Source organism: Chionomys nivalis, chromosome 7, assembly GCF_950005125.1.
Source record: "Chionomys nivalis chromosome 7, mChiNiv1.1, whole genome shotgun sequence".
Lineage (NCBI taxonomy): Eukaryota > Metazoa > Chordata > Mammalia > Rodentia > Cricetidae > Chionomys > Chionomys nivalis.
Genome location: NC_080092.1, coordinates 28,919,393 through 28,933,788, shown reverse-complemented (window position 1 = coordinate 28,933,788; position 14,396 = coordinate 28,919,393). Strand labels below are relative to the sequence as shown.

The 14,396-nt window shown below is 41.3% G+C and overlaps 1 protein-coding gene across 3 annotated transcripts in view; it reads left to right on the top strand.

The window, feature by feature from the left end:
• Positions 1-14,396, top strand: part of Itk (IL2 inducible T cell kinase) — a 63,324-nt gene that overhangs the window by 27,557 nt on the left and 21,371 nt on the right. For all 3 annotated transcript variants that reach the window (XM_057774828.1, XM_057774826.1, XM_057774827.1), the window contains exons 6-8: positions 3,146-3,297; positions 5,953-6,018; positions 11,886-11,940. In XM_057774828.1, coding sequence (XP_057630811.1) covers positions 3,146-3,297; positions 5,953-6,018; positions 11,886-11,940 — 273 coding nt within the window. The remainder of the gene's footprint in view (positions 1-3,145; positions 3,298-5,952; positions 6,019-11,885; positions 11,941-14,396) is intronic.

Sequence of the window (14,396 nt, the reverse complement as noted above, 5' to 3'; positions counted from 1 at the left end):
TATGCATCAACATAGAGCACCCCAGAGACAAACACCTGATAATTCTTTACATACTCCAGAGCACTTCCGCACTTTTGCTATTTATGATAAAACTGTGTCTTCTATCCATTTGGAATAGTTATAATTTTATCCTTGCTTTTAAACTTAACAAACCAAGTACCAAGAAATCTTGAGGTCTTTCCGGGGCTACCTGCCTAGGGAATGATGCTGCCCACAGTGAGCTGAGCCCTCCAACATCAATTACAACAAGACAGTCTCCCACAGACAAGCCCATAAGCCAGTCTGATGTAGGCAGTTGCTCAATTGAGATAATTTTTAGTTTCTATCATGTTGACAGTTAAGGCTAACCAGGACATGCTCTACTTGAGGAGACTGTGGAGTTACCCTCCAGAGGGATAGGGTAGCTGTTGTTAGTCAAGATGGAAGATACCTATGGTCAGAGGAACCCATACTCTCTCAGCCTTTCTATCCTATGGATGCAAATGAGGCCATGTCCAGATACCCAGACCTGTTATTCTTGGTTCTCTCATCCACAGAGCTCATCTCCTCCTATCACGCTTCTCCTAGTTAACCTAGAGGGGCTTCCTAAGGAGTCACATAAATGTGTCTACTTGTGCCCTTCTCCTTGGCATGCAGGCAAGGAGCCCTTTTCTTGCCATTGCTGCCTGGCCTGTAAAGTCTTCCAGCATAGTGGAGCTCTGCCCACCTACAGCCAGGAGAGCTCCCAAGGCCCAGAACTATTCTTAACCATGTAGGACATGGAGTGACCAAGAAATGAGGCTCTCAACTCCGAGTCTCCTCTTTTCACCTCGAGCCTCAACCAGCCCTTCTTGTGCCTGTTGGCCATCTCTTTCTACAAATGCCAAGCCTTGATTTAATTTAGTGATTCGCCACCACCTCAGACCTAATGCCCCCTTTTTATGGAAAATATTTTGTAAAGAACCTTCTGTTGCTCGGGGGGTGGGGATTCATAAGAAGGAGCTGCAGAGATGGCTCAGCAATAAAGAGCAATGACTGCTCTTCCAAAGGACTCAAGTTCTGTTCCCACACATACTGGGTTACTAACAAGCAGCTGCCTCAAACTCCAGCTCCAAGGGATCCAATGCTTTGTCCTGGCTTCTGAGGGCACTAACCACTCATGTGACATGCGCGCGCGAACACACACACACACAAAACACAAACACACAAAGAAAACTATGTTTTAAAATCTTAAATAACACAATTTATGTAAACATACTTCTTAAGAGAATCAGTAAATATGCTCATTTTAATAGTGAAAACAAAAAAAACAGAATAACTTACATTCCTAAATGTCAATATGGGATCATGGGTGTGTGGGAAGACATGACAAAAAAACAAGTGGTCAAGCCCCATACACAGAACCCATTGAATCTGGCAACTCAAGTGCAATAGATACAGGAAGGTCTTATTGATGGCTCAGCTCTAGTGAGTCCATGAGTGATACAATTTTCCAAAATGGCAAGCAATTCCCAAAAGAATTCTAAATTAAAACAAGGGTAAGCACCCTCCGTGCACAGGTAGTGCACTCCTGGGAAACCCAGCTTGCCTTCAGGTCTTCTGAAGACCTGTATTATAAAACTCATAAAATGAGCTATTTATTGTGCAACAGAGGCCTCTTGTATATCATAATTATTGCAGGGTTTTTACCATGTGATTGTCTATTAGGACCTTCAGAAACTGGAAAGTCCATGAGATGTTGCAGAACACTTTGTATTCTTGGCACTCACCTATTAGATACCTGTGGTACCCCCCAAACTTGGCACTACCTGAGTATCCCACTATGTGCTCTATATGACCCCTGTAGAAATGTATCACCATTGGCTAAACCTCTGTGCTAACACTTTTCCTTTAAAGGTCAAGTGTGGAGTTGGGCCTGTAGTAACATGAGTAACATGTCACTTCTGAACCTTCTTCTGGTGCCTTGAACACAGTTTCTCCATCTGTTAGTTCTCTGCAAAGCCTCAGGTCCACAGGCTCTTGGCTGTCTGGAGGACCCAACCCACCACCTATTTCAAGCTCTATAAATACCCAGACTTCAGTGTACTCAGAGAGTGTATGACTTCCCAACACTACCTCACCTTCCAGCCAATAGCTCAATCTTTTTCCATGTTTATTTTGTTTTGAAATCTGTCACCCAGTCTTACATGTGCTCATCTTGACCTCTGGCGGTTGTTTGCCTTATGAGCTATCTGTTCTTCATGTCATTAATATCTCATCCTAAGTGAAATACGGTATGTGTCTTAGAGTTTCTGTTGCTGTGAAGAGATAGCATGACCACTGCAACTCTTCTAAAGAAAAGTATTTAATTGGGGATGGCTTACAGTTTCATAGGTTTACTCCATTATCATTCTGGTGGGAAGCATGGGAGCATGCAGGCAGACATGGTGCTGGAGAAGGAGCTGAGAGTACTACATCTTGATCTGCAGGAAGCAGGAGACACTTTCAGCCTTGGTGGGTGTAACTTGAGCATAAGACACCTCAAATCCTGCCTCCAAAGTGACACACTTACTCCAACAAGGCCACACTTCCTAATAGTGTCACTCCCTATAGGCCAAGCGCTCAAACACATCAGTCTGTGGGGGGCCATTCCTATTAAAATCACCACAGTGTAGGACAGAGGCATAGGTCAAGATTTCTGCAAAAGGAAGAAAGGAGCCCTGTGTTACTATAGAGCGAGCATTGAGCTGAACTCTCTGGGAGCTGGCTATGCCCATTCCCTGTCTTGGGATCTCATTCCACATTCTAAATGAAAACATTGGCAAAATGAGCTCTTGAGGGAATTCCAGCTCTGGTAACTTCTAATTAGATGTATCTGAGTAGACCCACAAATCAAATAAGCTAATATAGAAACCAGTAGTTATCTGTGAAAAGTACATGGCTTCTTGGGATTTTCAGGATCAGAATTTACCTCACAGAACGACAGAGGCACGTACAGCTGCTGTTTGTGTCTGTCAGCCCCATAATTCTAACTCATAAAGAGAGCCAACTTGAGGAAGGCAGCTGTCTCTACAAATGGCCCCAGTGGATGAAGGGAGCTGGCGTGTTGACCTAGTCTAAATCCAGGACCCCAGGGACTCACCCCCCCTTCTTATATCTTTGTTTGGTTTTGTTGTCTCTTCCCAAGAGGTCACTTCCAGAGCCTGAAGAAACTGTGGTCATTGCCTTGTACGACTACCAGCCCAATGACCCCCAGGAGCTTGCACTGCAGAGCAATGAAGAGTACTACCTGCTGGACAGCTCCGAGATCCACTGGTGGAGGGTTCAAGACAAGAACGGGTAAGACAAGTGCATGGTTGCTATGGGAACGAAGCAAATATGGGAAGGAATGTCCGTGTCCTTCAGCTGCCCTAAGGTTGAGTTAGGAAAGCAGAGCTGAGCACAGTGGGAGAGAGGAGAGAGCTGGTCATTTCTCTTCTCCAGAGTAGCAGAGAGGCTTCCACTTGCCATACTTACTCCCTGTGCCTATCTTAACCCTTCCCTGTCCTCAACCCATCTAAAAGCCCTTGGATTTCCATTGGATTGACAGTTTGGGGGCTTGGCAACTTGCTCTGTGATGTTCTTAAGTTTTTAAATAAATCACATTGTGAAGTAAGTGGGAAAAAAAGGTGTATCAAAATGGCACAGAGTATCAGTTATGTTAGAAAGTCTCAGATGACACCAGAGAATTCGTTATGATAGCAATCATTAAAAGATACATAGAGACAACAAGGTTCTACAGTACTAATGGCCTGCTCTGGGGTTTTGAATGAAAAACATCTCATGAGCCCTTCTCTAATTTAAAACAATTACTGTGACCAATATCCTTATAAATTAATATCAAATGTTAATATTATGAAATTATTATTAATTTTGAAACAAGAAAAAGAATACATTCTAGTACTGAAATATCACTACGCCATGTCAATATTTCATTTTTTCTTAAATAAAAACCCACCCAAGAGTGTGTATCTACCATGCATGATGCCCTTGGTTCAGTTCTCTGCAGTGAAGAAAGAAAAGAAATTTAGAAAGTAAACTCACTGTAGAAAGAAGCATACATGAAAGCCATCAACTCCATAATCACTGCTAATACTTCCTGTGTGGCTAGCACAAGAATTGGTCATAACAAGTGCATTTTGTGTCCTTTGCTCAAATGATCCATTCCCTTCTTTGCCTTTATCTTCGTATCATACCTCTTAGAAATCTTTTCATATCAATACATACAAAGTCACCTCTTTCTAACATGTGAGTGTTCTGCCTCGATGTATATATGTGTACGATGTGCGTGATTGATAACCACGGGTATCAGAGGAGGACACAGAATCCCCTCAAACAGGAGCTACAGATGGCTGTGAACTACCGAGTTGGTGCTTTTAGGAGTCAAATTTAGGCCCTCTGCAAGAGCAAGATGAGCTCTTAATCATTGAGCCGTTTCTGCAGCCCCTTCTCTGTTATTTTGAACAAAGCTTCAGTGAAGACCTGGCAATGTTTATGTGACATGACAAGCTTTTGGATGTGTACACATATGCACACATATATCTCAGTTATAACTATGGAAATGTTAAGTCAGAGTATATGATGTATTAATTTTAACAGATAATTTCTACTAAAATTTTACCAAATTAGCATACCCCCAACAGGATATAGAAGAGCCAGTAGGCTAGTATTAAGCTTTGAAAGGCTGAGAGAAGGGTATTTTTGTTCATCTTGTACTTTGGCAGAATCAGGAGGTATTTTAGATGGAATCAAGTTTAAATAATTCATTTCACTGGTAAGACCTGGAAGCTGACAGGCGGTGGTGGCACATGACGTTAATCCCAGCACTTCAAAGCCAGAGACAGGCAGATCTCTAGGAGTTCGAGGCCACCATGGTCTACCAAGTGAGTTCCAGGACATCCAGGACTGTTACACAGAAAACCCTGTCTCGGGAAAGAAAAAAAAAAACAAACAACAAAAAAAATGAACTGGAAGCTAAGAGAGTTGAAGGAGTTCTTTACCTGCTTTCTGGTGCTAAGGGGTGACTACAAAGTAGCTTCAAGATCTATAAAGCTGTACACAATGTAAAAAGTGTTGATAATGCTTATTAACTTTTCGTCATATTTTTGACATTTGACCTTGGAATCCAGCTTGACCTTGACCATTTTTTTGATCTTATGCAGGGTCTTACACTGCACCTCAGGCTGGCCTGGAACTAACTGTGTAACTGAGGCTGGCCTCACATTCACAGCTCTCCTCCTGCTTCAGCCTCCTGAGTCCTAAGATCACAGGCGTGGGCTATCTGCTCAGCTTGACTGTATCCTTGATCTCATGGTTCTTTCTCTGAAGATGCTCAGCTAGGAAGGTCTTAAGCTGAAAAGTGTACAGCACCAACTGGGAATGATCTTTAGAGACCTGTGGTTGGAAAGTTGGGTTCTTATGTCTGACTTACTTTGATTTCCTTACTGGAAAATGATGGCATAAAGTGGAAAAAATACTGATTATCACAAAAATTAATTATAGAAAATAAAAATTGAAAGATATTTTTTCCAGTCGAGGAAACTTCATAATGAGAACAGCAATTGGAGCCTTTAAAGTAAATGGCCACTTATTATTCACTGTAGTCTGTATGTTGTGGTGGAGTGTGCTGGCCACTTATTATTCACTGTAGTCTGTATGTTGTGGTGGAGTGTGCTGGCCACTTATTATTCACTGTAGTCTGTATGTTGTGGTGGAGTGTGCTGGCCACTTATTCACTGTAGTCTGTATGTTGTGGTGGAGTGTGTTGCTTTCACCTGAGCTTACCTTTGTTACTTTAATCAGCTGTTCTACCCCAACAGTTTTATATGTTTTATCACAAGTACCTAATAATGTGAGACTTGCCATTCTTAAATGACTTCAGTGGATCAAATCTATTAAGTCAAAATGTAAAAATCCATTCTTTGCAAGGCTGATCACTTGTTTTCCTTTTTACAGGCATGAAGGATATGCACCAAGCAGTTACCTGGTGGAAAAATCCCCAAATAACCTTGAAACCTATGAGTAAGAGTCTTTTTTTTTACTTATCATTTACTTATTTGTCTATTTGTTTGTTTGTTTATGAAGACGGGGTCTTATTGTGTAGCCCAGGTTGATCTGAAATTCACTATGGAAATCAGGCTAGCCTAAAGCTCAGAGATTGCCCCACCCCTGCATCCTAAGTGGTGGGGTTAAAGACGTGTGTCAGCACACCCTGCTTCAACTAGTTTTTTTAGAACCATTATACTAAAGTTTTTTTTTCCCTAGGTCAAGATATTTTTTGGCTATAAAAGTTCCCAAAAATTCATTTTTTAAAAATCTGTTTTATTCTATTCTCTGATGATTGTTTAACCCAAATGGGAGAGAAAGGAGTGTGGTCAGTACACTACATTCCCCTTTTATTAAGGAATGGTTCTTGGGGTCTTGAAAATATTCTGTAGAAGAGAAATCTTTTAATGAGAATCCCAATTATTGGTCACTTGAGAAAGAAGATTCCTATGAATATTGGATAAAAATATCAACTGACATAAAACATAATTAAACACAATATTGCCAATATCAGGACAACATTCAAACTCACAGGTAGTATCTGCTTAGGCTGTGCTGTGTTTATCAGTAAGCCATCACTTAAGAGAAAAGTTTATGGGCTCAATTTTAGTGGAAAAGTTAAGTGTTTGTTTGGTAAAATTCGATAGAGTGTACAAGTAACCACCGTGCGTGTGTACTCCCCAGCTCAGAGGCTGGAAGGTCTACAGCTACCACTTTGACCTTGTTTCTGAATGGCGTCCCCACCAAAGGGAACCATGACTTCTGGAGGCAGTGGGGCATGAAGACTCCTTGGTTGAGGCGAGGAAAGGATAAGATGAGCTTGGGATGTCTTGTCGCACTAGAAAGTAATGAATTAGTATTTTTTTTTAAAGATTTATTTATTTATTATGTATACAACATTCTGCCTTGATGTATGCTTGCACACCAGAGGAGGGAGCCAGATCTCAGTACAGATGATTGTGAGCCACCATGTGGTTGCTGGGAATTGAACTCAGGACCTCTGGAAGAGGAACCAGTGCTCTTAACCTCTGAGCCATCTCTCCAGCCCTGAATTAGTATTTTTTGAAAAAATATTTCAGTGATTTCATCACAGAAGTGAGTGTTCTAAAGCTACACTGACCAGACTGGGGCAATTTGAATATCAAAATAAATAAGGATAGTAGTGGACTGTAACTCACTGAATGACATAATAATCCATAATAAATAGGTTGACTGTAAATAAATGAGACAAAGCTCTTTCTTAAGAGAATGCTTCCTAATATGTATAGGAAGTTGACAAAGCTTGAAAACCACCATTTGTGGTTTTCTTAAGTGTTAGTTCTGGCAAAGTCAATGAATGTCCCAACCAAGGAGTGAAATGTAATAAATATAATAAAGGTTTTTTTTTTAATAGACTCAAAGTAATCCCTTCCTAAATCAATTGTAACTATAAGATGGAGATAACTAACTGGTAGACCCCATCTTATGATCAACACTCATCTCAAAATGACTCTAAAATATTGTCCATTATTATCCCTGTTCTAAAACATATAAAATATGAATTTAATTATGAGGATACAGTACCAAGTTCAAATTAAGAAATATTCTATAAAATAAATGGCCATAAAAATTTTTTCTTACCAATACAGTATTGGGGAAAGTAATACAGTTTTGACAATTGTCTGCAATTAGACAATTTATAGAGATACTAAATTTCATTATTAAATTGATAATGATAAGGTAGTAAACAGATCACTGAGTACTTAGGCATAAAAGTCTACTCTCAAGTAATACTGAAAAAATAAATTAGGGTTTCTGGGACAGCTCGTGTTAAGGGCTTGCTGTGCACTGATGCCCTGAATTTGATTCCCAAATGTTCATAAAGTGAAAGGAGAGAACTAGCTCCCGCCACAAAGTTTTCCTCTGACCTCACACACATACGCACACATACCATAAAAACAAACACAATAATAAATATATATAAAAATTAAATATACCCATCCATATGCCTAAATTATCTAAAGAGAATAGTAAATATATAAGCTTTCAGCCACTGATTCATCTAGAAAAAGAGTCAATGGGAGTTCCTTTATACTGTTTTTTAACTTTTATACAAATTTGAAAATTTTTAAATTTTATTATTATTGTTTGTATGCGAGAGTGTGCTTGCATGTGCCAGGAAGGATGTGTGAAGGCCAGAGGACAACTTTCTGGAGTTGTTTTCTCCTTCCACCTCTAGGTTCCCGTCACTGAACTGTCTCAGCAATTGCTTTTACTAGCTGAGCCATCTTGCTGCCCCAAAACACAGAGTTGCGGAGCCCAGGCCCTACCTACGGTTCAGGGAATATTGTAGGAAACGGGCAGAAAGATTGTAAGAGCTAGAGAATTTGGAAGTTTGCTTTGAGATTGTGTCTCCTAACAATGTCAGAAGCTACACCCATAAAGTCCTACCCACACAGCTGCCCAACCGTGAGCTGGACAAGGAAGGAGGACAGCCATGAACATACCAAACTAGACGGGGAGAGCCCCACAAGGCCTCAGCCCTACGGTCAACCCTGAAAACATATATACAGGTAGCATTATACAGACCTAACAGGTTATAGTTAGGATTCAGAACAATAACAATTAGTGACAAAAGAGGCTTTGAATTCGAAACAGATCAGGAAGGGGTAGGCGGGAAGGTTTGGATGAAGGAAAGGGAAGAGAGAAGTGTTTTAGTTAAATTATAATCTCAAAAGTAAAAGAGAGGAAAACAAGATAGCTAACTATGAACCTGGGAAGAAGCTGGTCAACAGCATTCCTCTGTCGTTTCCGCAAGAGGTCCTGCCTTGGCTTCCCTTGATGAGTGTAACCTGAACATGAAATAAAGCCTCTCCCAAAATAAAAAATAATAAATAAATCGGTACTCACTAAACATGTAACATCATAGAAGAAGGGTGTTAGATAACCAGAACTTCCACTAGTCCCTTAGGGTTCTTGCTAGTTCAGTTTGTCCAATGTAATGTTTTTTGCGATCTGAATAGATTCTGGTAGCCAAGTGCTCTCATCTTCTTAAGAGTGTCTCTCGAGACTTTGATCAAATTTGTGTGAATAGCCCTTCCCTGAGCTGAGAGATGAGTCATCCTTTCCAAGAATGTTTGTGCTGAGATGAAACAGATGAGAGAGAGATGCTTAGCTGAAATAATCGTTTTATAGTCAATGCCTTTGGAGGAAAAAATTTGTTATTTCAAATGACTACTTGGCTGAATAACTGTGTTTGTTTTGGCATTTGACCAAAATCCCTTTGTTCATGATTCAAGGAGCAAGTTCAAAGCCTCAATAAAATAAAAAGCAGTAGAGAATTGATGGAACTCAGGGGGGCAAGTAAAAAATGTATATCTCTGACCTAAAGGAATTTTAAGTCATTTTCTTAATAAAAACCATATGGTCTATGCACCAGTTTGTACCATGCACTGCCAGCTTACATTTCCTGGGTTATGGAATCCCAGCTAGAAAATAATATGACATAAGAAAACATTCTGATATTTAATATATAGCTAGACATAGAAAAGCTATCCAGACTTTTTATTCTTTAACTTAATGTTTACTACTTGCAGGTGAGTTTTGCATAATAACCCAAAAATATACCATGTGGTAAGAGAATCATGGGTTAGTAGCTTAGCTGAATTCAGGGTTCCTGCCTTGGTTTGGAGGCAGGACTTTGGACAGGTTGCAGTATTCTACTATTCCTGGGGGTGTGTTCCATGACTTATAGTGTATCCTGAAATTGCAGGTAGCTCTGAACTCAGTATATACTATGTGTTTCCTTCTATATACAGCCTGTGTTAGGGTTTACTTTAAATTAGATACATTGAGAGATTAACACCAATGGATAGTGATGAAATAGCACTTAAAACAATATACTATAACAAAGTTGCCATCATAACTACTCTTGCATAGCGTTGAGTCACTTGAACACAGACGCAACAATACAATGGCAGCCTTTCTGGTAACTGGCACAGCTACCAAATGACAGATAGATAGTGTATATAACAGGTATGTTGCCTCTTGGATGACGTATAGCCTAGATGATCACCATGAGATTTTATCATGCTACACATAACTTATGATGGTTAATTTATAGAATTGTCCATTTAGCATTTTCTGAGCCTGTGGGTTGACTGTGGGTAACTGAAATCACAAAATAGCAAAACTGTACAAGAGAGGCTTTGCACCCCATGTGAGCTCTGATTCCCTCCTCTGGTAAAAGAAGGGGTAGAAAAAAACAGAGGCAGCCAAAACACCCTACTGCAGACATTCCTTCACTCCCCATGCATACAAGTAGGCCTCTTTCTATGACAGGGACACTATTGTCCGCCGAAACCCAACTTGTTTCACACTTTAGATGCGCTGATCTAGTAACCTATACACATTGCTTGGAGCTTGGATGGGACAAAGCATGTTTGTCGGCTGTCAGCTTATCTCTGGGAGCCCATGAGGTGTACAGTCTGCTAGCCATACTATGGTTTTTGTTTGTTTGTTTGTTTGTTTTGTTGTTGATGATGTTTGATGCGTTTTTTAAAGACAGGGTTTCTCTGTGTAGTTTTGGTGCCTGTTCTGTAACTAGCTCTTTTAGACCAGGCTAGCCTTGAACTCACAGAGATCTGCCTGCCTCTGCCTCCCAAGTGCTGGAATTAAAGGCGTGCGCCACCACCGCCTAGTTCTCATACTGTGTTTTTAAAGCTCGAGGGAATCCCCTAGGTCTCTTATTCTTAGATGCCCTCAAGTAGCCAAACAAGTTTCATAGATACTATTCCTTCCCCGCCTAGAGCCTCTCCCTGATTTATTAATTTCCAAAACAAATTATCAGTGAATGATCATTCTACTTTTATTGCAGGCTTTCTGGTCCAGAAATGAGACCACCCTGTAGGCTTCTTTTACCAATGTCCTCCATGCTTCTAGGAAATTACTATCCAAGTGCTGGGGAGCATGAATGTTACAGATCTGAGTCTTTTGTTCATATTGGGCTTCTTTGTATCTTATCTATGGTTGCAATAATTCGATTGGATACTTTAAACTACCCTTAATGGCTAGAATGAGAAGGGATGGGCAAGGAAGGGGGCTGAAAGAGAGACATGGTCAGTTTGCACACACCACATGGGACTATTGACAGACTTGCATGTGTGCATATCCACATGGTCTACAGACTGTCCTGCAGGTACACAGATGCATGGACATTGAATAGCCTGCAGGGCCATTTCCTGTCCTTCTTCTCTTTAACCCTGAGGGGTCCCTTCTCCCCCAACCACACTTTTCTCTTCTCTAAGCTGTTAGGATGGTCAGGATAGGTCTCAGCATTGAGAACATGCAAAACTTCATTCTTAAAAATTATTCCTGTTTTTTGCCATTTATTAATTACATCCATCAATTTCACAAACTTTGCAAAGTCTGAAGGTCCAGCCTTAAGAAGAAAATATGGCAACTGTTTTTGAAAGATACTTGCTAAACTTGCAGATCACAATTAACATTTTTTATGGCTGCCTAACACCCTCCTACTTACAGCCGCCCACTGATGTATGAAATGGGGGAGGTGAATGTTTTCTGCAGCACTATCATGGAAATTTTCCCACTTTCATAAAAGTAGAAAGCACAATATAAAGTAAGCCCTGAAACTCCACTTTAACAATTACCAGCATTATGCCAACTCTTGCTTCATTTTTTTTCAATTCTCCTGGAAATGATCATGGCTTTCTTTTTGAGTTTGAAAGCGAGTTTGAAAGCACTGTTAGAAACAGAAAACCAACACGTGATTTTCCAGCATCATCTTTTGTAGATAAGCGATGGAGTTTTCAAGCTGTGACACATGACTTGTTTTTGACTTCCAGGTGGTACAATAAAAACATCAGCCGAGACAAAGCTGAAAAGCTTCTCTTGGACACGGTGAGTCTCCTTCAAATTGTTCGGTTTCCAGCCATGCTGTGGTTCTGCTGCTGTCATAGATTCCTGTGTTGACTTACAAAGGCTTTCATGTCTGCGGACTATCAGTGTCAGAAGGCGTAGGAGAGGAAACTTGGGGAGGTAGCAGGTCTCTGCTAACAGTTGCTGCCAAGTGGCTTGGCTCAGAGTGGCCTCAGGGCTGCTCTGCTTTGCCTTGTCTCAGGATCAGCTTCTGCCTGAAGGGGCTGTAGTTTACAGGAATCGGAAAGTTTTCTCCTACATGGTCTTGTCTGAGTCTGGCAGAGGGACTGACCTCTTCCTGGGATCTCAGAGTTGAGGGAAAGAAGGATGAGAAGAAAGGAAGCATCATGAGTGGGATGCGTACCTCTGTTCTGCCACCAACTGAGGAGGTGACTGTAGGGATCTCTCCTCTGCCTTCTGGACCCCATTTGTCAGTAAGGACAGATTGAGCATCGGAGTATGTCTGGGTGCCAGTGACCTGTTACCCCCATGGATGCTGCCCCTGTGTGCTCCTGGCCCTGCGCACACAGTCACTGCCATTACACCTGGGCCCCACTGGCAGCCAAGGTTCAGTGGAGAGTTAGAGGCAAATGGAAGGGAGACCCAGATCAGCGAGTTGGAAAGTGTTCCCCTCTCCCAGGGGGAGAGAACCTGAGCTGAGTCCTTCCTGGATGCTTGTTTCTCTTTGATTCTCAGCAATTAACCATTTCCTGTGGTTCCCAACAGACCTCATGCTACAGGTGTTTAAAAATGCAGATTCTCAAGGGGGCTGTGGGATGGCTTTTGGGTATAGGATCTTGTCATCAAGACCAACAACCTGAGTTCAGTACCCAGGTCCTGAATGGTGGAGAGAAAGACCTGACTCCCACAGTTGTTCTCTAACCTCCACATGCACACCAGGGTACATACGTTCCACCCCCACACACACACACACAATAAATAAATGTAACAAAAATACAGATTCTAAGATTCCATGGTAGATCTGCAGAAACAGGACTTCCAAAAGCAATTCTCAGAAACCATTTTTTTTTTTTTAAGGCCAGGTTTCTCTCTGTAGCCTTGGCTGTCCTGGAACTCACTTTGTAGATCAAACTGGCCTCAAACTCACAGAGATTGACCTGTCTCTGCATCCCGAGTGCTGGGATTAAAAGGGTGCGCCACCACCGCCCGGTTCCTATATTTTCTTGATGGGTTTAGGGTGCATATGTAGCCAGCTCATCTCATTCCTCAGCCTGTAATGCCGGTAAACAGTAAAACTTGAGTCACAGGAACTAGCTACAAAGAGAACACGACTAAGTTCCTGCATTATGTTTAAACGAGGGCATTTTCGTTACATCCTGCCGCATCTGTAGCCAAGACAGTGGAGCACTTTAAGCAGCCCACATTAATGACAAACAAAAGCAATTCCTGTGGTTGAGCAGTATTTTTTGAGGTATTTAAACATATTTGCTTGACCATGCAGTTGAGACATTCTTTCTTGCTATACATTAAATTCACTTACCAAATTCTCTCTTCCTTCTTAGGGAAGTGTGAAGGCAAATTTCAGAGGGGGCTCCCTGCTTTAGTCTGGGTTCTCGACAGAGTGGGATAAGACGTTCTTATTTTTCTATGTGCTTGCTTTCTGACTCAACAATGCTGTTCCTCTAGTGTACTCAGTCTTCTTATCTAACAAATGTCTGACTCGGAAGAGGTGGGTTATGTTCATTTCCCTGTTATTAACTAAAGCTTCCATGTTATAGAGTATGTGTATGATTGGCATGTGATATGTGTGTATGTTTATTTCTCCATTTTACTTTGCTTAGCTACCCCAAACTATATCTAGGACAAAGTAGTTACTCGGAAGCTACTTGCTGCATCAGTGAGTTCACTGAATGCTTGTTCTGTGTTTTTAAGCTAGTATCCATATCTAGGAACTTAGCTGATCACGCATGTCCATGGGGAAACTTAGAAATACAAACTCAGGCCTAAAGACATGACTCGATGGCTAAGAATACTTACTGTTTTTGCAGAAGATCCAGGTTCAATTCCCAGCCCCCAAAGGCTGGTCACAGGGGATCCAGGCTGGTCACAGGGGATCCAGGCTGGTCACAGGGCCTCTGCAGCCTTCTGTATATAAACTCATGTAAAAGCATGCTCACAAACATAAAAAAATTAAAACATCAATACCTCCTTCCCCAAATAAAACTTCTGAACTCCAGGCCTATCCAGTCAGAACCTCTCCAGGGGCCACTCAAGTGATTAGGAGCATGGGAAAAAATCTCCTTCATGTTCTCTCAGGTCTTCAGCTGACACCTTCTTTAATAACCCAATCCTCTGCCTAGCTGTGAGATGGAATTCTTTTTTCTCTTGGTCAAACATTAAAAGGTAATGTCACTTCTCCAGTGGTTGTGTCTGCACTCGGCCTTCAAACTCAGCCTTTCCCTTCAGTCTTAGCCCAT